Source organism: Elgaria multicarinata, chromosome 13 (genome assembly GCF_023053635.1).
Source record: "Elgaria multicarinata webbii isolate HBS135686 ecotype San Diego chromosome 13, rElgMul1.1.pri, whole genome shotgun sequence".
NCBI classification, from domain to species: Eukaryota; Metazoa; Chordata; class Lepidosauria; order Squamata; family Anguidae; genus Elgaria; species Elgaria multicarinata.
In genome coordinates, this window is record NC_086183.1 from 33,481,528 (window position 1) to 33,506,434 (window position 24,907).

The 24,907-nt window shown below is 50.1% G+C and overlaps 2 protein-coding genes across 7 annotated transcripts in view; one reads left to right on the forward strand and one right to left on the reverse strand.

Annotated features, from left to right (window-relative positions):
* Positions 1-24,907, reverse strand: part of SAMD4B (sterile alpha motif domain containing 4B) — a 95,554-nt gene that overhangs the window by 57,897 nt on the left and 12,750 nt on the right. The window contains exons 5-13 of one of the 2 annotated variants that reach the window (XM_063140301.1): positions 23,385-23,494; positions 22,809-22,895; positions 19,583-19,889; positions 18,723-18,808; positions 18,503-18,621; positions 15,896-16,094; positions 13,930-14,053; positions 13,518-13,601; positions 12,446-12,491 (exon numbers count right to left, since the gene is read on the reverse strand). In XM_063140301.1, the coding sequence (XP_062996371.1) occupies positions 12,463-12,491; positions 13,518-13,601; positions 13,930-14,053; positions 15,896-16,094; positions 18,503-18,621; positions 18,723-18,808; positions 19,583-19,889; positions 22,809-22,895; positions 23,385-23,494 (1,145 nt within the window). In that variant the 3' untranslated portion in view covers positions 12,446-12,462. Of the gene's footprint in view, positions 1-9,763; positions 12,492-13,517; positions 13,602-13,929; positions 14,054-15,895; positions 16,095-18,502; positions 18,622-18,722; positions 18,809-19,582; positions 19,890-22,808; positions 22,896-23,384; positions 23,495-24,907 lie in introns of those variants that run through there. The other variant, XM_063140300.1, reaches the window with a different exon arrangement.
* LOC134408515 (suppressor of cytokine signaling 5-like) lies at positions 2,223-5,881 on the forward strand. Of its 5 annotated transcripts, XM_063140831.1 has the most exons (4): positions 2,363-2,380; positions 3,078-3,168; positions 3,414-3,590; positions 4,165-5,881. In XM_063140831.1, the coding sequence occupies exon 4, from the start codon at positions 4,207-4,209 to the stop codon at positions 5,494-5,496; it is 1,290 nt and encodes a 429-aa protein (XP_062996901.1). In that variant the 5' UTR covers positions 2,363-2,380; positions 3,078-3,168; positions 3,414-3,590; positions 4,165-4,206; the 3' UTR covers positions 5,497-5,881. The 5 variants fall into 5 exon arrangements, with proteins under 5 accessions (XP_062996900.1, XP_062996903.1, XP_062996902.1 ...); XM_063140830.1 differs by lacking the exons at positions 2,363-2,380; positions 3,414-3,590 and adding an exon at positions 2,223-2,308; XM_063140832.1 differs by lacking the exons at positions 2,363-2,380; positions 3,078-3,168 and adding an exon at positions 2,249-2,308.

Below are 24,907 nucleotides of genomic sequence, written 5' to 3' on the forward strand. Positions count from 1 at the left end.
TCTTCTCTTGGGCAGACCTGAGTGTGATTTCTGTGTCCGGTCTAGACCAGCAACTCCTGCTAGGCGAAACCTTTCTGCTGTCCCTGCTCCAGTAAATTGGGCTGGAACTGGCATGGTTAGTTGTTGTCGTTCTTGTTATATTTATTTGTATTCCGCCTTTTGCCCAATACTGGGCCTCAGGGCAGTATTACAAACATACTTTTTAAAACTTAGGAAAAGAAATGTTAAAAAAAAAAGTTTAAAATATATACATGGAAACTGTATGTCTGGAAACAAAGCCCTATGAAGAGAGACTGAAAGAACTGGGCATGTTTAGCCTGGAGAAGAGAAGAATGATGGGAGACATGAGAGCACTCTTCAAAGACTTAGAAGGTTGTCACACAGAGGAGGGCCAGGATCTCTTCTCGATCCTCCCAGAGTGCAGGACACGGAATAATGGGCTCAAGTTAAAGGAAGCCAGATTCCGGCTGGACATCAGGAAAAACTTCCTGACTGTTAGAGCAGTATGACAATGGAACCAGTGACCTAGGGAGGTTGTGGGCTCCCCCACACTAGAGGCCTTCAAGAGGCAGCTGGACAACCCTCTTTCAGGAATGCTTTAGGGTGGATTCCTGCATTGAGCAGGGGGTTGGACTCGATGGCCTTGTAGGCCCCTTCCAACTCTGATTCTATGATTTTAAAACATAGGAAAAGAAATGTAAAAAAAAAGTTTAAAATTCATAAAATTAAAAGTCAGTAGGGGGAGAAAACAAAACAAACAAGGGGACAGGCCCTCGCCATGGTGTCGCCCGCTCGGAGGTGGACCCGCCCCCAAAGGAAGCCTGCCTCTTAAGCTCCCAGTCCCAAAAAGCTGTTGCAGCTGGGGGTGAGATGGTTTTGCGCTGGGAGCCTGAGTCTGCTAGGAGGCCGTTGGAGGTTCCGCAGACTAGGCAAATTCCCAAGGCAGGACAACAGCAACAGTTGGTGACTTCCTTCCAAACTGGTAGGTGGATGAGGAAGAATGGCACGCACCTGACCTCAGCCAAGAGGGGCGATGCGCTTCAGCTATGAATTTTAGTTTTCCTAAGTGGTGGGCGGAGGGCTGCACATCATAGAATTCCTGGACTGCAGCTGAGTATTTCATTTCGTCATTTCTGGCTCTTAATTAAGTGTTTGCACAGCTTGGATGTCCATTTGGGATTTCTTGGGTGTGTTGTGCTCCCTGCTCTTATATTATTATTACAGAGCAGGAGAAGTAGAAAGGTGTGTGCTCCCTCTGTGTGTGTGTGTCTTTCTCAGTATCACTTCCAAACTGTTGTGTGTGTTATGGACAGAATGGGAAAGAGAGAGAAAGGACTCCTTGTTTCCAGAACTAAACATGATGATGGAGAAAGTGGAGTCATCATCTTTCTATTCTCCGTTTCGGAGAGAGGAGGGCTAAAGAAGGTGTTTGTTGAAGCATGGGATAAGGGCAGCCTTCCCCAACCTGGTGCCCTCTAAATAGGCCAAGCTAATTGCAAAAAAGGGTAACTAAAATGATCACAGGGCTGGAGCATCTCCCCTATGGGGGTAGGTTGCAACAGCTGGGATTGTTCGGCTTGTGGGGGGAAGGCGAGTGAAAGGATAGAAGTGTACAAGATTATGCATGGCGTGGAGAACGTGGATGGGGGGGGGCATATAGTGTTTTCCTCCCTCTCCCATAACACTAGAACTGGGGTCGTCCCATGAAGCTGATTGGTGGGAGATTCAGGACAGATCAAAGGAAGGTCTTCCTTCACACAGCACAGAGTTAAACTATGGAACTCACTACCACAAGATGCAGTGCTGGCCACCGATTTGGATGGCTTCAAAAGGGGCTTTGGATACATTCCTGGAGGAGAAGGCTGTCAATGGCTACTAGTCTTCCAGTATCCGAGGCAGTAAGCCTGTGTGCACCAATTGCTGGGGAACATGGGTGGGGAGGGTGCTGTTGCACCATGTCCTGCTTTGTTGGTCCCTGGGCAGCAGTTCACCAGCCGCTGTGTGAACGGAGTGCTGGACCAGGGATCTTCTTATGTTCCGTACAACTCTCAGCCTGGCCAGGGATGATAGGGCATGTAGTGCGAGCCGCGGGGAGGGCTGGCCGGGCTCCTTGCCTCTCCGCCGCGGCAGGAGGCGGCGCTGCGCCGGGCAGGCCGGCCGCGTTAGGGGCGGCCCTTTCTCGCTCGCTTCCTCTCGTCGCTTCGCTGCCGCCACCCAGGAAGTGGCCTCTCGCCTGCCCCGGCCCTGATCCGGGCAGAGGAGGCGGCAGCGGCGGCGGCGCGATCGGTGGCCGTTTGCGCAGGGGACGGTGAGTTGGGGGCGACTCGAGGGGCTTGCTGAGAGGAGGAGCCGAGCTCGCTCGCGCGCGCGCGCGCGATGGGTGGGTGAGCTGGAGGAAGACAGGCTCGTGCGTAACCGGGAATTGGGCAGGCAGGGAGGGGGGGACCCGTCCTCGACGGGCCGGAGAACTCGCAGGGGGGTGGGGTGGGGTGGTGGTGGCGGAGAGGCGCTGCTCCTGGGGCCCCCGGGCGCCCGAATAGAAGCCGTCGAGGGCGCACGGAAGTGGATGCCTTTCGCGCACCCCGGCACCTGTTCCGAAGCCAGTCCTCGCATGAGCTGGTCAAGGCCACTGGGCGCGTGCAGAGTGCCCCTCTTCCTCCCCCCCCCTCCGCGCATCGTCGACAAGGATGGTGGGACTGGGTCGGAGCCCCGGCGCCCCCCGTTTGGAGACGGGAGAGCTCCGCTTGGCGGCGATTCGGGGCCGGTGAGACGCACGGGAGGAATGCGGGGTGTGAAGGACGCTGGTTTCGGGGTGTGCCCGTGGGTGAGAAAGAGCTCGCCTGCTAGCAGAGGTGTCGAGCCTCAACCCCAGCTCTCCAGGATCCGGTGGCGTGAAGGGAAGGCCGTCTGCATGGGCCCAGAGGCCCTCTGACCACTGAAAACAGACTGCAGGGGGGACTCCGATACCTGAAAAGTGCTCTGGGAGGAACTCCACGTAGGGGCAAGCAAAATAAACTTTGAAACATGGCTTAAAGCTAGCAGATGAAGTAGTTTCTTTTTTTGTTATTCTTCTTCAGGTGCTCAAAGTGTGGCAGACGGGAGAATTCCCCAGACCCTGCCAGGCCTCTTCCAATGCCTGCTTAATGGATGAGCCAAGGGGGACCAGGCGTAAGTACTTGGCTATGGGATCTCCTGTCTGCCCATTCAGCATAAAGTGGCCTTTGGAACAGGCCAGGGACCAGCGGCAAGAGTTTCGGGGTGGGGCGTGGGAGACCCCAAAGAATTCAAGGAGAGCGGTGGATTGCAGGGAAATTAACAGTGCAGTGGGAAGAGACAGGGGAGGCTGTGGGTTGCATCTGTGTGAACGGCTGCTGGCATCCAGCTTGGGTAACAGCAGCGCTTTCTCTTTCAAGCAATTTGCGTGTTAGCCTTGGGAAGTGGCAGCAGCGTGGGCAAGGCTGATAGAAATATCCAGAGGAAGAAGGTTCAAGAGGCGCCCTGCCCACTTCACGGTGCCCCTGCTGAATTGCAACAGAACCAAGCTGGCCAATTTGAGAAATCTCTACCCATTTGCTTAGCTTACATCAGAGGTGAGGAACCTCCGGCCCAAGGGCCAAAACCATCCAGCTAGGGGGCCCTAGAAGGCCACACCCCCTTCTCACCAACCACCAATCATTGGGGGGGGATTCTCAGCTTTTGTGCAGTCCCCCCCCCCCCAATTCTAAAAGTTGAAATGCCTCTTCTGAGGTTGACAGCAAGAGCTAGAAGTTACTACACACCAGTACTTTAAATAATTTTTTGGTTCCACCCTTTCTGGCTTTCCCCACTTCCCCCTCCCCCCCAAGCTTCTCTGAATTTGAACTCAGCCCTCAGGCAGAAAGAGGTTCAACACCTCTGGTTTACATTAGCTGTATCGCTTTTTTGGTGCAGAATCAAGGGTCTACTTTGGGAGGCAATTCTGATAAGCCAACGTGCCCCCCACTTTCTCACTCGAGTGCCACCGCCAAGCCGAGAGCTGGCTTAGGCACAGGTGCCGGGGCTCAGTTGAGGTGAGGCTCCTGTTCCGTTCGTTTCTGCCTAGCTCTGGGGTCGGTGGAGTGACTGGGTCCAAGCTGGGTTCAGAAGGCCTGCTAACGCTGTGCTCTCTTTTCTTGCCTCGCCAAGGTCCCGTCCGTCACCCCCCCGTCATCATGTGCTGCTTCTGGCATGGCCGACTCCATCTCTGTGTGTGTCTGCAAGGTGCTGCGTCCTTCTAGCTCCATCCCCACCAGCACGAACATGTCACAAGACGGCGGGGCTCGGCCTAAAGTGAAGCCAGATGGTGCGGCCGGCAACCGGGGCAGCGGCCGTTGGAAGGCCAGGGCCAGCCAGTCCACGGAGAGGCAGAGCCTCTCCTCCGGGGAAGAGGAGCGAGCCAGGGGAGGCCGCCCTCAAGCCGAGGCAGAGCCCAGCAGAGGGGTGGGCCGTTCCTTGCGGCAGAAGCTCCAGGCGGCTGTGGGCCAGTGCTTCCCGCTCAAAAGCGCGTCTCGCTCGCCCGACCTCTCCTCCCAACGCAAGATCCATCTGCGGGAGCTGATGCTGGACACCTGCCCTTTTCCCCCGGGCTCGGAGCTGGCCCGCACGTGGAACCTCATCAAGCAGCACACGGCGCCCGTCTCCGAGCATGAGGCTCTGGCCCCGCCACCTGCGGAAGACGAGGACGACCGCCTGAGGGAACGCCGGCGCATCAGCATTGAGCAAGGGGTGGAGCCGCCCCCGGACGCACTCATCCACACCTTTGAGGTGAGGGCTCAGATCAACCCACTCTATAAGCTGGGCCCAAAGCTCGCCCATGGGATGAACGAGCTGGCTGGGGCGAGCCGGGCCATGCTGGCCGCTGCGGACGAAGGGGAGGAGGAGGAGGAGGAGGAGGACGATGAGGAGGAAGAGGTCTCCACTGTGCTGCCAGACATCAGGGACGGGCTACGTGTCCACACCCAGATAGACTACATCCACTGCCTGGTGCCTGACTTGCTGCAGCTGACCCAGCTGCCCTGTTACTGGGGCGTGATGGATCGCTACGAGGCCGAGGCCTTGCTGGATGGCAAGCCGGAGGGGACATTCCTCCTGAGGGACTCTGCTCAGGAGGACTACCTCTTCTCAGTGAGCTTCCGGCGCTACGGGCGCTCCCTTCATGCCCGCATTGAGCAGTGGAACCACAACTTCAGCTTTGACGTGCACGACCCCAGTGTCTTTCACGCCCCGACGGTGACCGGCCTGTTGGAGCACTACAAGGACCCCAGCGTCTGCATGTTCTTTGAGCCGCTGCTCTCCATCCCTGTCAACCGTACCTTCCCATTCGGCCTGCAGCACCTCTGCCGGGCCGTGGTGACCAGCTGCACCACTTACGATGGTATTGGTCACCTGCCCATTCCCAGCGCCCTGAAGGAGTACCTCAAAGAGTATCATTACAAGCAGAGAGTGAGGGTCCGGCGCCTGGACACCTGGTGGACCTAATGGGCACCCGTTGGACTTCCACCTGCAACTGCCCCCATCTCCCCCTTTTTACACTGATGCTACTCATGCCCCTAAACTAACACCCCTCACATCTGGGTCATCCCCCTCCCCAAATACCTTCATCTACCCATGCTTCTCTAGGGTTGCGAGTAGGGTGCTCCCCTCAGGCTGCGAGATTTGCCATTTGGAAAATGAGGTTCTAGGCAGCTCCGTTGTACCCTCATTCCTTTCAACCCGCAGTCGCACGCACACACTTGATCCCCAAGCGCACGCTGCTGGCTGCTAGGAACAGCAGAATCAGCAGGCTGCCCTTGTAGGTGTTGGGGACAAAAGAAAAGCAAAGCACAATGATTTCTTGAGGGCTGCTTCCAGGTCAGGTTGTTGGGATGCACAAGCTTCTCTGTCCTTTCTTGCCTTTGTTCCACTCTCACCAGCCTGCACCTCCCTCCCTCGGCTGCTTGTTCTATGGGAAGACTGCGGACACCCCCATCCCCAGGGCAGGGGTGCAGACAATTCAAGGACCATCTTAGGGCAGCAAATGTTTCTTGCCTTCACGATCAGGCCTACTGGCTGGGTTTGTAGGGGCAAGACAGCTCTGGGCAAGGACAAATTACGCGGATGTGCCCCAAGAAGGTTCATCTAGGCAGTTCGGCTGCGCTGCCCCATTAGACTCTTTGGAATAATGCAGTTTTTTGGGGGATGGAGGTGGGGGGGGGGGGGGAGATGGGTTGAATGGACCGTGGTACTTTCACCCTCTCTCTTCGAACTACTGCAGCCAGGGGGCTCTCTCCACAACTTGCTGCTCTGTGTGTGTCATTAAAGAGTTGTGGGTTGTTTTTGTCTAGAGCTGCTTTTAGTGTGCTTTTTTCCTAGCTGTGAGATTTAGGATGAGTGAGCTGCCTGGGAAAGGAATGGGGTGGCTCTTTCAAGGGGAGGTGGTGGTGGGGACGACACTCCAATGAAATGCACAGGTGAAGGCCACGGGGAGGCTGCTGCTCCATCCTGCCCCTGCCCAGATACACATGCCTCTGGGCCATGCCACAGCTGCGACGGCACCCTTCATGAAAGGCACCCAAGTCGTTCCAGCTGTAGGAAAGCAGTGGGGTGCCTGAGCGGACTGCAGCAGGTTGCACCTGCCCTTTGGGCCAGCACAAATCCAGATCCCCAAGGAGAATTAAAAGGGGAAGGACCAGGCTTTATACACAGAAGGTTCCAGCTTCACTCTCCGCTGTAAATAAAGGAGAAAGTAGCTCGTAATGGGGGAGGGGGGGGGGACAGTCTCTACCTGAGACTTTGAAGAGCAGCTGACAGTTAAAATGGGCGACCTGGGCAACTTCACACATCTATCCCAGGGGGTGGCAACAAGGGGCCTGTCGACGCATTGGCACCTGTGGTCATGCTCTTCCCTGCCTCTATGGAAGTCGATGGAGCAAGATTGCGCCACTGACTGAATAGAAATGGGGGGTGGGGGAAGTTGCCCTGTAGAAAAATGCGTTGCAGGGGGGAGGCCAACCTCCTTGGCAGTGGGGGGCTTCCTCCCTTCTCTCAGCCGTTTTTTGGCAGGAGACCCTTGCCCCCACTGCTGCTGAAGACTATGGAGTGAGGCCTCACTCCACTGAGTTTAAGAGCTGGGGAAAAGGGTGCCCTGTTTGGTGGGGGGGACGGCGGGAAGCATGGGTGGGTGAGGAAGAAAGGTGACAGTGAAGGGGTGCTCCCACCATTTTACACCCCGTAGCAATTTGTGGGGGTGTCTAGGATGCTTTTTCAAAATGTCAAGTCTGCCCACAGACCACAACCCCACGCCACCTCCAAATAAAGGACCTTTGCCTGGCTTGCTAGGGCCATAATAATTAAAATCTTAATAAAGCCGCCAGGTGTGCACCTTCTCACCGATGACCCTCCTTTATTGTGGAAAGAGTTTCTGGTGGGTCAAGCCCCGTGTGTTACAGAACAGAAGGTGTTGCTTTGCCCCCCAAACGTCTTGGAAGAAATGTTCCAAGGGAGAGAGACCCGCCTCTCTAGCACTGGCTGCTGCAGCAGCTGGAGTAACTGGTGGAAACGTCCCTGACGCAAACTTGACAGGACTAGCCTAGGACATCTGAAGTACCTGAAGGACATGAGCTCATATATTGGAGTGGGAGGACCTCCTCCAAACATGAGCACGAGCGTGTGGCTCCTGACTGTTTCAGGTGCTCTGGGGGCCAGGTCTGTATCCCAATCAAGCACCTAACCTCACGTAGCAAGGCCATCTTGGTTCCTACAAACTCCGCTGGCAGAAGCAGCCCTCTAGTGCACGGCTTCCAATGGCTGTTTGTGTGAACAGAGAGGGCCCTACAGCAAGGCTTTTGGGGGTACATACAAGGAACACATACGACAGGAAACTGCTCAGGGGCTGAAGGGGAAGCCAAAGGGATGAAGAGTGAGAGAGAGAATATTATAGACTGTATAGCAACAGGATGAATGACTTTCAGAGGAGACCCAGCAGGTAAAGGAGCCAAGCTTGTTTCAGTGCAGGGGGCTCTTTTAGTTTGTGGCACATCTGGTCCTCACTAAAAGCCTCCTAACCTAAGCAAGTATCTGAGGGTACTTTAAAACAGGGTCAAGGGGAGAAGCGCAGGACAAGGCTTCAATAGAAAAAAGGCCCAGCTGAATGGGATTATAGGCCATCCCCATCTTGGGAGCAGATGTCACTTCTGAAGAGAGCAGGCCAGGCCTGAAGACTTGGTCAGGTGAACTGAAGGAACAGCAGAGAGCCCCTTGATGCCTGGTAGGTTAGGACGGGCAGCAGTGGGCATGCTGCCCTCATTTTCCACAGCTGAGCTGAGGACATCCTTCCTCTACCCCAGCCCTGAGATAATTCTAGAGTACAGAAGGAAACAGGGAGAAATCCTCCATAACGGGTGGGCAACTTTGGCCCGCCAGATGTTTCGCCACAAACCCCCAAGATTTATTTTGATTACTGTGTTTTTATCCTGCTTTTCAGATAATGATGGTTTCCCAAAGCAGCTCATACCCATAAAAAAAAAAGAGGAGGCGGCTCAGGCCAGGCTTACAAACTAAAACGGTAAGATGTATTAAAGGAAGGGTGGGATGGAGGGTAGCTTTCCCAAGGCCAAAACATGGTGGTGAGCTAAAAGTGGGCATTTAAATGCACGTCAGGTCAGGTTAAGCCTCACCACTAGCTCTGCTAGCTAGGACGGATGAGCGTTATAGAATCATAGAATAGCAGAGCTGGAAGGGGCCTACAAGGCCATCGAGTCCAACCCCCTGCTCAATGCAGGAATCCACCCTAAAGCATCCCTGACAGGTGCCTGTCCAGCTGCCTCTTGAAGGCCTCGAGTGTGGGAGAGCCCACAACCTCCTTAGGTGACTGGTTCCCTTGTCGTACTGCTCTAACCGTCAGGAAGTTTTTCCTGATGTCCAGCTGGAATCTGGCTTCCTGTAACTTGAGCCCGTTATTCCGTGTCCTGCACTCTGGGAGGATCGAGAAGAGATCCTGGCCCTCCTCTGTGTGACAACCTTTCAAGTATTTGAAGAGTGCTCTCATGTCTCCCCTCCATCTTCTCTTCTCCAGGCTAAACAGGCCCAGTTCTTTCAGTCTCTCCTCATAGAACTTTGTTTCCAGACCCCTGATCATCCTGGTTGCCCTCCTCTGAACACGCTCCAGCTTGTCTGGGTCCTTCTTGAATTGGCGTCCATAAGATCTGGAGGGCCACTAGTTGCCCACCACACTCTATAGCACAGCGTTCCTCAACCTGGGGCGCTCCAGATGTGTTGGACTGCATCTCCCAGAATGCCCCAGCTGGCTGGGGCATTCTGGGAGATGCAGTCCAACACATCTGGAGCGCCCCAGGTTGAGGAACGCTGTGCATAGCTTCAATTAACTCTGCTGCTCCTTGTTGGAAGGGATACCAGCTTAGCCCAAGGTGCAAGGTCTAAACAGTTCACACACCCCTCCTTCCAATCCCCCCGTTGAAAATGAACAGGGCTGGTGTGTGGGCCAGGTCTTCCGCCCTTAAGGTGCCCCCAAATCAGCTGCCTGACATGCAGCAAGTCTTAAGGCCTGTTTCTGGAAGCAGCCGCTCGATGGGTACATAAACGCTCTTTCGCTCTGCCCCCGTGAACTCTGTCAGGAACAGAACGCCTCACATCCGTCAGTGACACGTTCCCCCTTCAATATTCCATCATCGCCATCACCAAGAGGAAGTTCAACTGTGTGTCAAGCTCCACCCAAACGACAACAAAAAACAAGCGTTTAAAAAAGAAATTAATACAAAATAAGCACAGCTTTATCATAGAGGTTAATAAAAAAAGGGCTAATACTTAAATTCTGTATGCCTTTTACAAAGCAAAAACTGGAAGGGAAAAAAGCAGCAAAGGAGTCCAACAAAGCAATCTAAAGTCAGAATTTGGATTTTTTTTTTTTTTTTTGTAAAATGTTTTGTGGTGTTTTTTTTTTTTAAATAACGTATTCATGGTTACCAGCCATAGTCATAACAAAAGTTATTCATAATAAAATGTATCTAAAATAACATTTCTATCTGAAACAGGAACCTTGTCTCTCTACTTTTTAGAAATAGTTCTCTCAGGTCTGCTTTTCTGGGTTGGGGTTGTTGGGGGATTTGTTTTCGTTTTTTTGTACGCTACTGTTCAGTATACACTTTGGGAAAAGGCCTTTATATTTAAAACAGTTCTTGAGGGCGGGAGAGAAGGAGGAGGCTGATGAGAGTTCTTCTGCACCTAAGAACCTGCCAAGGTCAGCTGGAGTGGAGGAGGCAGGGGCTTGCCCATCGTGTGAAGACAGTGGCTGGGGAAGAGCACTCACATGCACAAGCAAGCGTGCGCACACGCACACGCACACAGGCTCAGTAGAATCAGGCAGGAGACGCAGAAAGCCCCTCTCCACCTACGCCCCCCACTGCCCCCATGCCACAAAACGCTGAACTGACCAGCTTCCACGCCCCCGTTTGCCACCTCTATGAACTCCACAGAGAATCCTCGGCACCAGCACTGATGCCGGATCTAAACGCTTTGGCGTTTCACCCTGCTTGCACTGCCCTGGCGTAGAAAGGCATTGCCTGGGTGTTTCTAAAAACAACAACTCCCCGTGCATTTCCTGGGACGGCCTCGTTTTTAGGGTGGTGCTGCAGCAATTTCCTCCTCCCCATTTCTGCAACAAGAGAGTTACACAAACCCCAGAAGGAGATGCAGAGCACTAATCCAGATGCCGGTTCCAGGCTTGTTGTGTGTGTGTGTGTGGGGGGGGGAAGAGATGCATGAATCATGCGTTCTAGAGGGGGCCCAACACTCCCCACCCCCTCAACCAACTGTAGTGTTCATGTAGATGCAAGCACACAGAAGCAAGGACGTACCCCCTCCCCTTCCCCCCCAGGTCTTCTAATCCCATTTGGATTCACACCTAGGGATCCCACCCACCCCTGTTAAGGGTGATGGTCTTGGTTCCTTGGTCCACCTTGTCTCCCAGGGCCAACCCATTAGATTCCTCTTACCCACTAGACCAACTTGCTCCTGCGAATTCATTAGCACCACAAAGCCCACGCGCTCGAGGATGCTGCCCCTCTCAGCCCCGTCACTGACAAGCACCAGGAAATGACCACAGAACTGGGGGAGCCCCTCATCCAATGGGAAGCAGGGTTTTACTATGGCCAGCCTGCCCAAACACCCCCATCTCAAGGAAGACAGGTAACTGTGCCCCCAAACCCCGAAAGAGCTACAGAGAATTCATGACTGAGCTTTCAAGACCCACCATCAAAATGCTTATCCTACACCTGTCTGCTGATCCCCATTTCGCCATTTATCAGGGGGGAAAGAACCTTGCACCTGTACCAGGAACCCAAAACACCTCAACTGAGAAGAGAACTTTGCTCCTGAACCCCAAAACTGCTGACTGATCCCCAAACCCATGTGAACTGCTTCAACAAAACTAGGTTGATACCCCCACCCCCACCCCCACCCCCAAGCCACTCTTCCCAGGAGGCAACAACTTAAGGAGTTAAAAATCCCACACAGGCCATACCATTCTCATCCCTTTGGGGGTGGGGGGTGGGGAAGTGGCCAGGAGGTCTCTCCTCAATCCCCATCTGCTTCTCCCGTCCAGTTCCGCCAAGGGGTAGCACATGGAGATTGCGTCATTTAAAAGAATTGAATCAGGAACAAGTCTGCAAATTTAGTGCTGGACACTCACACACGTGCAGTGCCCCCGGCCCCCTTATCCCAGCCCTTGCCAACTGCTTTCGGTAGGAGAAAGTATCAGAGGCATTTTAAATAACGCGTTGGCATCCTCGCCTCTCCCCTCCTGCCTCTCCTCCAATGCCAGGTACAGAGAGTGAGCAGCTGAGTTAGCTCAGACAGAACCAGCTCGCCCAGCGAACCCTGCAATCCCTCTCTGTCCTGGTGCTGATGGACGCTTTGATGTCAGCCCCAAGTCTCCTGAGGTGGGGCAGGCCCTTCTTCTGCTTATCCCCTTGGTGAGAGTTCCTCATTCCTTCCTTACATTTCCAGGAAAGGATGAGGAAAGGGAAAGGTGGTTGGGGGGGGTGTCTGTGTGTTTAGAGACGGGTGGGGAAAACAAACAGGAAAGGGAATAACACGGCCCAAACTCAGCCTCCTTCTGCCTTTGCAAAGTTAAACTTCTGGGAGACTCCGCCAACTCCCATGTACATCAAAATATTAAACCAATAGCTGAAGTTATAATAATAATAAAAAGTAGAAAAATATTAGAACACAATAAGATGGTAAGATTGTAGTGACAGCTTTTTCTCCCCCATTCCTCCAGCTGCTAGGGAATGCTGAAAGAGGCTCCAAGGGGAAGGGCAAAAAGTGATTCACCCCCCACCTACCCCACAGCAACACACCCCTGGGGGAAAAGGGAGTTATAACAAAAAAGGGGGGAAAAATAAACAGCCACCCTAAGCTTCTCAGGAACCACTAGCAGATCAGCTCCTTTCAAATGGTGGAAGTTTTGTCGGTGCCATCTGTGGAGAGAGAGAGAGAGAGAGAGAGAGAGGGGGGGGGGGGGGATGAGAATGAATATGAGATCACAGCAGATGGAGGGGAACGGGCGCGTGGGGCTATTATCTGAAGGGAGGGCCAAGAAAGCAACCCTCTGCCACTTCCAAGGGTGTCTGGCTGTGATGTTTCAACACTCAGGGGCTTCGAGTTCCTCCAGGTCCTTGACCCTTCTATGACTGGCAGAGGTGGAAGAAGTCATCCAAAACCTCAAGTATGCCACATTTGCCTACAGACCACAGAACTCAGCTTTTCTTGGTACAGAGTTCAGATCTCTGTATAAAACACCAACACCAACGCAGAGAATGCAAACACCCAGCCCTGCTTTTGAGATCCTTTCCTGCTGGTGGTTGAAGTGTTGCATTTATGACTTGGGAGAGTCAGCTTCAAATCCCCAGTCCGCCATGAAGCTGACTGGGTGACCCTGGAGCAGTTAATATCTCTCGGCCTAACCTACCTCACAGGGCTGTCGTGAGGGGGAGAATACATCTATGCCACCTTGAGTTCCTTGAAGGAAAGGTGGGATGTACATGTAGGAAACAGAACACAATTAATAAATAAATATTCTTTCTACTCCTAGAGATGCCAAAGCCTTCAAACCGAAAGAGTACAGTGATGCATTTAGCACAGGGATGGGCAAAGGCGTGTCTGGCCTCCCTCATCTCACCAGCGTTCTTGCACCAGCTTCGAGGAGAATTTAAGTCCTACTTTGGCCAGCTTCTCTCCTACTGGCATCATGGAGGGGGAGAATTTGCAAGGGCAGATGTGGGCATTCCCTCTGCCACCTTGCTGGCTTGTTATCCTTGTTTGTTCTCTTTTAGTTTGCTGGTTGGCTGTTACTGCATTTTAAGACTCTTGTGTTATCCACCTTGGACCATACAAGGAAAGGTGGGAAGAAAGCATTTTAAACAGAGTAAGCCCATTATCGGGCCTTCCTTTGGAAAGCCAAACTCTTCCTGCTCCCAAGTAAAATTCCAGGCAAAGTTCCTCACCGCCCAGCGCATGCTCCGTCATGCTGAGGCACAACGACTCCAGCGTTGGGTTGATCTCCAGATCTGTTCCGGGGAGCTGGCAATCTAGGATGGAGAAAGGTCAGATGAAAAACCAGGTGTGCTCTCTACCGATTCTGCACCAAACCTTTGCTTCATCAGGGAAGAGTCTGGGCGAGAAGCCAGGACTCCTCTCTGATGCTTGAGGGCCACAAGGAGATGCTGCAGCCCATGTCCAAAATGCATAAGGCCCTGCCTCAATCTCAGGATGGGGAGGGAGAGGGGAGGCTGCTGGAGGTTACTCCGAGGTGACAAGGACTGCCATCCATGAGCCCAAGACAGGTCACCCAAGGCCTCCTCTCCCTCCATTGGCGCACACAGACCCAAGACTACGTGAAGAAGCCAGCATACTCACCCTGTGGGAACATAAGGATGGCCTGAGGGGATGTGTGGACGGGGAGCGAATGGGTCCGCTGCACTGAACTGCGGCTCTGGCCAGGCATGCTGTTGCTGCCCCCAGGATTGGCAAACCACAGGTTCTTGGGGGGAAAGAGACAGTGATTTAAGCAGGAGGCCAACTGAGAAGCCAAATCCTCCTTCGGAGCCCGCCCCTCTCCCCAGTTTTCTAAGCGAGACGACACGACAGAGACGTGAGCCACTCAGGGTGGAATGGGAAACCACGGCCACGGACTGGGACTCTGCAGCGGTGCCAAGAAGCGTGTGGCTCCAACCCTCCAACGTGACGGTGAAAGCCCCGCATGCCTGGCACTGGCAAACAGAGCGGGAACCAGTTCAACTTAACTCCAATGGGCTCTTCCAACCCGTTTTGGAGCACGTTCAGCAGTGGGTGGGGCCAAAGTACCACCCTATTACAGCTTAAAGCTCTTACTATCAGTAACTAAAGCTTTAGGAGAGGATTTTCAACTTTTAGAATGGGGTGGGCGGGGAATTGCACAAAAGCTGGAAATCACCAAACTATCGACAGCGTGACCACTTGGAGACCCCCCAGGAAAACCAGATCTGCTGCGCCCCCCCACGAGGTTCTGCGCCTGGAAGGATGCCTTCCTTGCCCCAACCAAACTGTTCTGAAACTTTCTGCGTTCACAGGACCCCACCCAATTGCTGAGGAAATGCAAAACGTCCTGCCACAAAAGCCCAAGCTCCTTACAGAGGATCCTGGGAGCATCCTTTAAGGCAGCCTTCCCCACTCTGGTGCCCCCTCCATTATTATTATTAATTTATTTATTTATTTATTTATATAGCACCATCAATGTACATGGTGCTGTACAGAGTAAAACAGTAAATAGCAAGACCCTGCCGCATAGGCTTACAATCTAATAAAATCATAGTAAAACAATAAGGAGGGGAAGAGAATGCAAACAGGCACAGGGTAGGGTAAGCAGGCACAGGGTAGGGTAAAACTAACAGTATAAAGTCCGCACAACATCAGATGTTTGACTACCAACTCCCATCAACCCCAGCCAAGATTAGCCATCAGCTGTGCTGGTTGGGGATGATGATTGGGGGTCAAACATCTGGAGGGCACTAGGATTGGGGAAGGCTGCTGCAGGGCACCCACACCCTTTAAGCAACAGGGTGGCCAAGCCTCTGGGGCTTGCTTGTTGATCTGCATGAACTGAAAATGACCCAGGACACACCCAACTCTCCTCCTACAGCTGCGCGTTCCAGGAGAAAGATCCATGAACCAGCTGTCTTTCTGGGAAACTTCTCCACCAATACTGACCTTCTCACTGAGGAACCCTGATAAGGTTTTGAGGAAGCCCAGGGCACTGAGAAACAGTCTGAGGACACACACTGCAGCCCACTGTTTAATTTGCCCGCCCATATATTTGCTTGATGTTTTATCTGCTTTTCTGTTTGCTTTTAAGCTGGTTTTGCTATTGTTTTTATATTTTATTTTTGTTGTTTGATACGATTTTGCATTTTGTATTGTTAGCCATCTTGGGCACCTTTGTGTGGAAAGACAGGGCACACATTTACCGAAGATAAATACTGAACAGTCCAGAAAAAGCGACAGGCTTTTCTTTTTTTGTTACGGTACTGAAAAAGTATAGGACAGACAAGAGAATTCAATCCCAAATTAAATTGCGCCAAGGGGAGAATGAGGGATGTAAGAGAGCTTAGAGAACATGTCAAGTACTTTAACAGGGTACCGGGTGTGTATCAACTTAGCTAAATCTGCATATTTGTACTGGATTGTTCATAGAATCATAGGATAGTAGAGTTGGAAGGAGCCTATAAGGCCATCAAGTCCAACCCCCTGCTCAATGCAGGAATCCACCTTGTTGTCAAATTCACAGGGGCAACTTCAAGATTTGGTGCGGGGTGCCAGGTGTTGTTCCCATCACATTTCTTCTTACCTGCCGTCCTTGGCTCCCCAGATTTGGGCTGGCAAGAGCATGCCGAGGGGAGACTCCGCCAATCCCTGCAGGATTCAGTATCCCCAGGCGGCTTGGGGGGATGGCGCGGGGGGGCATCTGGAACTGCCGCTGTCCTCTGCGTGCCACCCCCACCCCCACAGATCCAGCTATGGGGAGAGAGTTGGAACCAAAGGCCCACCTAGAAAATATTGGGAGGGGGAAAATGAGTCACATTTGTAACCATAACTTGTGAAACATTGTTAGTATCATGCAATAGGAATCTTGCCATCTAAGCCCACATCGTAAGAGACCTGCTGCATCAGACCAAGGGTCCATCTAGTCCAGCACTCTGTTCACACAGTAACCAACCAGCTGTCGACCAGGGATCCACAAGCAGGACATGGATGCAACAGCACCCTCCCACCCATGTTCCCCAGCAACTGGTGTATACAGGCTTACTGCCTCTGATACTGGAGGTGACATAGAGCCATCAGGACTAGTAGCCACGGAGAGGCTTTTCCTCCTTTTAAAACCATCCAAATTGGTAGCTGTCACATCTTGTGGTAGCGAATTCCAGAGTTTAACTGCGTGATGAAAGACTTTCGCCAGAGTGGCCATTCATACCTTGACATAAAGCAGCCAAAAGCTGTTTGCTGGGAGGAAGAACACCTGCCTAACCTGGGATGTTCATTCTAGCAGATGTTGTCTTCTCCTCCTGGCTGGCCGGCCTGCCCACCTACCTCCTCCCTAACTTTTCAGGAACCACACAGTTGTTAATATGTTTCACAGGAGGTGGACGTCTTGATGGGGAGATGCCATCACCATGGGGGTACTCAACCTGAGTCCCTCATAAAGGCTCTCCCTTTCCTTATGCACAACAGCCAACCAGCCAGCCCAGAGGGAAACCCAACAACCCCTCCGAAAGGATGAGCAAAGTCAGCTGAGCAGGCAACAACTAGGAGTGGTGAGCAAGCCCACGCAAAATCTCTTCAGCTTTGAACAGGGCTGTTGTCAACCAGTCAAAGGCTTTTCAAAAAACTGATCAAATCTTTTAAAAGCCAGAAAGTTTAAATTTACATATTGCAACACCACAATAGCAGACTTGTATTCATAGGATCCTGACTGAAGCAACAACACTATTAAGTACGAAAGGACTAATTTAAGAAAATGTTGGCACTAATTTTTAAGCAAATGGAAAGCCATTTATAGTGTTTCATTAAATACATTAACCAGGCAATAATGCTCCAGTCCTCATAGGTTTTGTGAATTTAATCGGCGACAGCTCTGACAGCACTCTGATTCCATTCTTATCTGCAAGTATTCTTTAACCATCACTGTTAATGGCAGGCAAGCACGCACACACACAGTCTGGCAATGCCAACAAAATGCACTGTTCCCTTGTCATAATATTAGCTAGGACGTCCACAAGGCTCTGATGTGCTAAATCCCACGGAGTGCTTTTCCCGAGTTCCTCATTTCCCAAGGCTCAAGCAAAGGTGTTTCTTTGGAGCACCAGAGCTGCCTGTTCCAGAGGCCTAATGACTTCCCGAATGAATGTCATGCTTTATATTGCATTTCCAGGCAATTTCTTCCCTGCCCCTTCCTAAGGATTCATGCAAGGAACGGTTAGAAAATAAAAACCTGATTAAGTTACAATTGAACACATATGAAGCTGCTTCATACCGAGTAAGACCACAGGTCCACCTAGCCCTAGTACTTTTTGTTCTGACTAGTAGCAGGTCTCCAGGGTCTCAGGGAGAGAGCGATTTCTCTAAGCACCTACAAGATGATCCTTTAGATTGGAGACGCCAGGGATTCACGCGAAGACCTTCTGCATGCACTCTGCCATGAGCTAGGCTCTCTCCCCATACATTATCCAGAACGCCGGTTTAATGCTAACGGCTTCAATCCACAGAACAACCCACTTTCTAGGTCACACCAATCCATCAGTGAAAGCTTGTAGCCCTTCTGGACACCATTCATCACAATGGACATAGAAGGCTGCTTGTCTACCCTGCAGTTCCAAAACACCAATTCTGGTCCACTTGCATTGGCTGCCTATACGTTTCCGAGCCCAATTCAAGGTGCTGGTTTTAACTTATAAAGCCCTACATGGCTTGGGACCACAATACCTGACGGAATGCCTCTCCCAACGTGAACCTACCCGTACACTGCGCTCAACATCTAAGGTCCTCCTCCGAGTGCCTACTCTGAGGGAAGCTTGGAGGATGGCAACAAGGGAGAGGGCCTTTTCGGTGGTGGCCCCCCAATTCGCCCGGTGCCAACATTGTTATCTTTCAGGCGCCATGTCAAGACTTTTCTCTTCTCCCAGGCATTTGACAGCATTTAACAACGCTAAGTTTGTTTTCTAACAGACCCCAGAACGGTTGTTTTTTAAATGGATACTATTGTTTTTATACTGTTGTGTTTATGTTTCTGATGGTTTTTAAATTTTGTATACTTTTTAATGTTTGCTGTTTTTAACTTTTGTGAACCGCCTAGAGAGCTTCGGCTGTGGGGCAGTATATGAATGTAATGAATAAATAAATAAATAAATACCTGCTGCTTTTCGCTAACCCTGGAAATCCGTTTCCCCCGGAAACTTACCCTTTCTGTGGCCGGTAGCCTTGCATGTCCAGTATGGCCTTCCTTGGAAACGTCCGGAGCAACTTCAGCACCTGCTGCTTCCAAGACAAGAGCCGCTTCTTCTGCGTCTCTGTGAAGGCCTGGAGGAAATGGTACAGAAGTCGAGCCATGTTCATACGGAGGGGGGAGTCGGTGTCCTCAGAGTGCCAACTCTCGGTTCAGTGTAAAGCTCCCACCTTACCTCGTGCATCAGGCACTTCTCTATCAGTTGGAGGTAACTAGTAATGTTCTCCTCATCCGGTCGGGATACCAGCAACTGCGTACAGACTGTAGGGAAGGGAAGGGAGATGACGGAGTGGTTATGTGTCAATCAGTCAGTCAATTTTATTGCATATAACATTCCTTCCACACCCTTTCCCATGGGTGCTAGGATCTAGCACCAAGATCCTAGGACGTAACCAGCTTCTGGATGATCTGGCCCCAGTACATCTATGCATTGGTAACCTTATGGTCTACTGTAATGGGCTTTGTGTGGGTCTGCCCTTGAGACTGGATCGGAAGCTGCCGCTAGTGAAGAATGCAACTGCTCAGTGGCGCTTCTTCCCACGCACATATTGACTCCTGTGCTGAAAGTACTGCGCTGGCAGCCAATTAGCTACTGAGGCATGTTCAAGGCGTTGTTGCTGGTTTATAAGGCCCTAAACAGCTCAGGACCAGGTTATTTTGTTTTTTAAAGTCCTAAAGTAATTATCTAAAATGGGGAACTCTGGTTTAATGTCAGTTCACTAAGGCAATAAGCCGGGATCATAATGAATAGAACCTTACTACTTCTTAGATCTTTTGAAGTACAACTATCGTAGTACTAAAACTATTTCAATAAATACAGATAGAAAGGCAGCCTCTTAGAAGTAAGACAGAAAGGCAAGATAAAAACATCCCAGTAAAAAACAAACAAACCGGGCTCTGCGTATTTGATCCCCTGCCACAGGGTTACTATTACCATGAGAGATAAAAAGGGGCCATACCAGAGAGGCCGATCATCGGACAATAATGCTACACAACAACATTGCCTTGGGCTTGATGCCAACCCAGGGTCCTCACCTTTGCCCATCACCCGGGTGAACTGCCCTGCGATGTCCCCTTCAGCAATAGGAGCTGCCCCTGACTCCCCATCGCACGGTGAGCCACTTGGCGGGGGAAAGTTGTCCGTGGTTGGCTCCTTGCCCTCGGCGCTGTTGCTGCTTTTCTCCAGGCCCAGCTTGGGAGCTCCGCGCTGCTCAGCTGCCAGCTGCTGGCCCTCCTTGGATGCTGCTGTGGCCTGCAGGGTGTGGAAGGCTTTGATGGGTGTGATGATGATCTGCTGCAGTTCCTGGAGAGCATTCCACAAGTTCCCGCCTTCCAGGATGTCCTGCCAAAAGCGGGAGAGGATGGGAAGAGAAAACAGAGAATGGAGATTTGAAGAGGGGTGAGTGTATTTGAAGAAGGGTGTAGCCCGAGAGTTCAGAGTGTGGGCCTTCCAGCTCAGCTGCTGGTTTCTGTGCAAGCTGTAAGAGCCTCTCCATTAAGAAGCATTTTCCACATCGTAACTCTTACACTGGCTGCAATGGTAATTATTTGACACAATGAGCAGGTCAACGCAAATACAAGGTATAAAATTTAAGAAGTAAAATAAATGGTGTATATATTCATCGAACTGGAAGAGGCCAGAACAAATCCAAACCCAAATTACAGAATGCACTGCTGTTGTGTTTCTCAGAAAACTTCTGCTTTTGATGGGAGGCAAATGATGAGGCTTGCTAAGTAATTTACAAAGCTTTTATTAAGCAATAAACATCTCTACCTGAAGCGAGTCTAACCTCTTGGAAACGTCCCCCTAGGTGAAACTATGCAAACTAACAAAGACAATTGTCCACTCAAGAAGAACAGGACCCTAGCATCAGCTAGCTTGTCGGGACGCTCAGCTCCGGAAGAAACCTCACTTCCCACTGAGCGTGTAGGATTTAGCCTTGAAGGGAGAAGCTCTGGAGAGGGCTGACTCCCAGCTGGGGAATCACCCGTGAGAGCTTCCTCCCCTACGAGTACAAGCTGGCTGGTGTCTGGTGCTGCATCTTCTAGTTCTGAATCTGATTCTGATTGATTACCTGAAACGTCTTCTCCCAAGACGGGAGCAGTAAAGTTAGACATAACAGCTATCATGAGATGTGGTGGTGGCCTACAACTTAGTTGGGTTTAAGAAGGGGGATCAGACAAGTTCACAGAGGATGAGGATATCAATGGCAACTAGCTGTGATGGCTATATACCACCTGCAGGATTTAAGGCAGCACGCACGTGAATGCCAGCTGCTGGGAACAATAGCAGGAGAATGCTGTTGCTTTCTTATCCTGCTTGTGGGATTGCTGTAGGCATCTGGCTGGCCACTGTGCAGTACAGGATGCTGGGGGAGTCAGGCCTTTGAGCCAATCTAGCAGGGCTCTGGTGCTCTGCCACAAGGCATGCCGCAATTCATTCCCAGCAGTTCTGCCCGGTCACCAAAGAACGACATCTGCACGACACAGAGGTACTTGAAGTACCACTTATTATCCTGCAGCATGGAATTCTGCAAGTTGTAGCAACTAACACCTTCATAACTGATTTCAACAGGGATGAAATGAATAAAATACTTTGCTTGAGATTACGAGCCATACCACCATTTGAAGGCAAAGTACTTCTAACACACCATCAAGGAAGGGGCGTCACCTCTTGTGTGCTGCTCATGCCTTGCCTGAGAGCAGGGGTGAGGAACCTGTGGCCCTCCAAACGTTGTTGGACTGCAACCCCTTCTGCCCTAGTCTCCACAGACAATGGTGAGGGATGACGGGAGCAGTAGTCTAATAACACGCCTTAGATCCAGTGGTGTGGGCCAGAAACGTTTACAAAATAATCTCCCCCACCTCCTGGCTGCTTTATTTTTCCTTACAAAAATGTCTGTTTCAGAAGTTTGTTAGAAAATATGAACGTATGCTGATTGCAAATACGTTATTAGGGTGGCTTTGTCAGTTTCAAAGTTGTAATTAATGACTTTCAGGTCATTATCCTTAGCAAGTATGTGAGAGAATACATAACTATTTCAGGGTGAAATGTAACTAATAGGTAGTTACAGTAAGACTGAAGGTGCCCTGACCATCTCAGTGGGGGAGAGTTGAACTCTGTTGAAATAGATGACTGCTTGTCAGCATTTCATGCAGTAACTTGGGCTGCTAAAATTAATTAGTCAACCGGTTCCAGTACCTTCGTTTTTCTCTTAAATTTAAACAATGCAGAGGAAGTACATGCTACTGTCTTTACAGTTTTACAAGTATTCCAATAAAAATATCTACATACTATTAACATTTAAATCTCATTAAGTGTTCTTTAATTCTTCCCCCAAATATTTCAGGTCAAATACTTGTGATATATTGGGTACTTTTTTTAAAAAAAGTTTTGTTTACTAAATGCAAATATCACAAGCATGCTAAATTACATCTGTCTAAGGCAACTTGTGGTCCTCTAGGTTTTTGGCCTACAGCTCCCATGAGCTCTAGCAACCACAGCCAATGGTGATGGATGATGGGAATTGTAGGCCAAAACATCTGGAGGGCCACAAGTTGCCTATCGCTGCCTATGTCATCAGAACTTTTTCTGATACAAACTAAACATTTTCCTGTGGAAATGACCCTAGTTTGCACTGGAACTATTTCTGGAAAATTCAAAACATTCCAGAAAACCCGCTTAGTTCATCTGGCGCATTCCTGTTGGGACGCAGTTCTGATCCAGCACGAAAATTCTAATTTTTCATAATTCCTCAAGAAATTCCCCAGTGAAATGCACAAACAATCTCAACTGGCAGTCTTGCAGGATGGGTTACCAATCTCAGAATAAAATTTTTCTTTAACAATATCTCTAGTACCTGGCTAAGCACTGGACTCATGAGCAACTGGCAAAAATATAGACTTGACAGAGAAAAGTTTAGAACCTTGTGTTATTGTACAAAGTGACAGACGGAATTAATCCAAGCAATATATTACACAGGCCATGGGAGCCATTCCTTTCGTACTGAAATTGTGTAAAACTGGCTAAAAAGGTGCTTCAAAAAGCACAGGCCGCTGCATAAATTATGCTTGTATTCTGAATCCCATTTTGGATGTGTTACACCTCTGATGCTACACCTCTGATATATGACAATTTATTACATTTGTTGATTTTTCTGTTAATATAAACTTTTAGAAGTTCTCTAGGCCCCCAGTTCCGGCTCTTAGTATTGAAGCCCCCCCCCCCCCTGCCCAAGCTGCTTAACAGGGGTACCCTTACCTTCTCCAGAGACTTCAGGACACTCTGCCTTTCCCGCAGCTTCTGGATACTTAAGGCAATTTTGTGCCTTGCTCCTTTGGTTACGTTCTGTTCAGGGAAGATTGGAAAGAAGAGAGGTGAAAAGTCCACCCAGGATCGCATCTGCTCCTCAGTCTTCAGAGGAGGGAAGGAGTTTGCATACGCAGACAGCACCCCTCCAAGAATGTATGCATGTAAGCATGCCCCTCTCGGTTACACATCAGCTACAGAAGTTAAAAACTCATACAAAGATGGCTATATAGATTGCTCAAAAGCACAAGCGTCTCCACGATCCTTTTCTCGTGAGGGGCCGGGAATTCCTAGTTCTCAAGGAGTTCCTAGTCCAAAAGACTTTAATATTGTCTGATAGTTTCTCAGAAACCAGAAGTGCTTGTGGTACGAGGCTTTACCAGGGAATACAACATATATACTACACATTCTCCACTATCCCTCCTAAAATAAAAGTCCTGCCTGCAAAGGGCAGGGGCTTAAACTAGAGGAAGTTTAGACTAGAGCTTAAACTGCATGGAAGATTGTTTCAAGCATCTTGTACGTTACCTGTGATTCCAGATGCTGCTCTGTGAGGGTCATCATCTCTTCATAAGTCATTTGGGAGAAGAGGGCTGCATATTTGTGGAGGCGAAGGCTCTTCAGCCAAGAGGGAACATCTGTGGAAAGGAGTCAAAACACCTTTTAGGATAGCCTTGTGGGTGAGCGAATTGCCCAGAGAGAGAGAGAGAGAAAGAAAGAGAGAGAGAGAGATCTAAGCCAGCTGCTTGCCCAGAAGTTACTACACAAAGAAGTTAAACACATGCACAAAAGGGTTAAAGTTTTATGTCTGGTATGACATTTTACTTAATATCTCTGAGGTTGATTTGAGAGAGAGAGAGAGAGAATGAACAAAAGCTGCAAGCTGGCTCAAGCAGCAGAGACAAGACAAGAATCCTGCCTAGTTCCAGGAGTCCAAGGAGCACAATGTGAGGCTTACTACCAGATTAGGCAGCCCACACTGAACTAGGAAGACCGGTGGCCCATATCCTGGGGAGGCAGAGTTCCCAAAACTGTGGACCATAAAAATTTCCAGACTCTCAGGGACCATGGAATGGAAAGTTTTTCCAGTTGTGACTCAGGTTCATTGGACCAAGGCTATCAGGAACTCTTCTGGCATCTTAAAGACTAACGAATTTATTCTGGCATAAACTCTTGTGAACACTGCCTGCTGCATCATATACTCTGTCAGTCTCTAAAGTGCCACAAGAGTCTTTGTTGTTTTTGCTGTAACAGACTAATACGGCGACCCTCTGGAAACGGTTAGAAGGCGAACACAGCTCACTCTCTCAAACAAATAAGGATACCCAGCTAGGCAAGCCTTACAGGTGACATGTAATAGCCAAGGCCGAGGTCATGTTTACGAACCCCAGTTGAACCATCACATCTCTGCTACAGGCCTAGCTGTCTCAAGCTGGGGCAAAACTTCCAAGAGGGCTGTGTGTGTATTTCCATCTATGATATGGATACAGACAGAAAGATACATATATACAATAAAGAACAAGAAGAGTGAGTGCGGTCCAGACAGGTACAACCAAGTAGGTAAAACTTTAATAAGTGTAAGAAACCAAAACTAAGTCAAGATACATAATTGCACATAATTTGATGACTCCTTTTGCAAAGGCTTCTAATGCCATTATTAGAATTCTGTGAGCCAGGCAGAACTTGGGTGTCATGCAACCTGGGAATTAGCATCCACTAGTAATAGAGATGTAAAATTTCCAGAAATTTTGAAGCCATGAAAAAAACCAGTTTTTTTTGGGGGGGGGGGGAACGGAAATTTTAGGAAAAATTGAAATAATGCAATATTAACATTTTTTACAGATTGAAAGTCACTTTGTTACTTTAGGAACATAAAATGTAGTTATTCCCAAGTTGGTTTGGCATAAAATTATTACATTTGGTATATTAAAAGTAGTGTATCCAAACAATTATTACTAATTTAATTTACTTTTTAAACTTTTTTTTGGTAACAAATGGAGCTACAAGCTCCTGAACTGTTAGGAACACCTGAACTGTAAGGAACCTCTTTG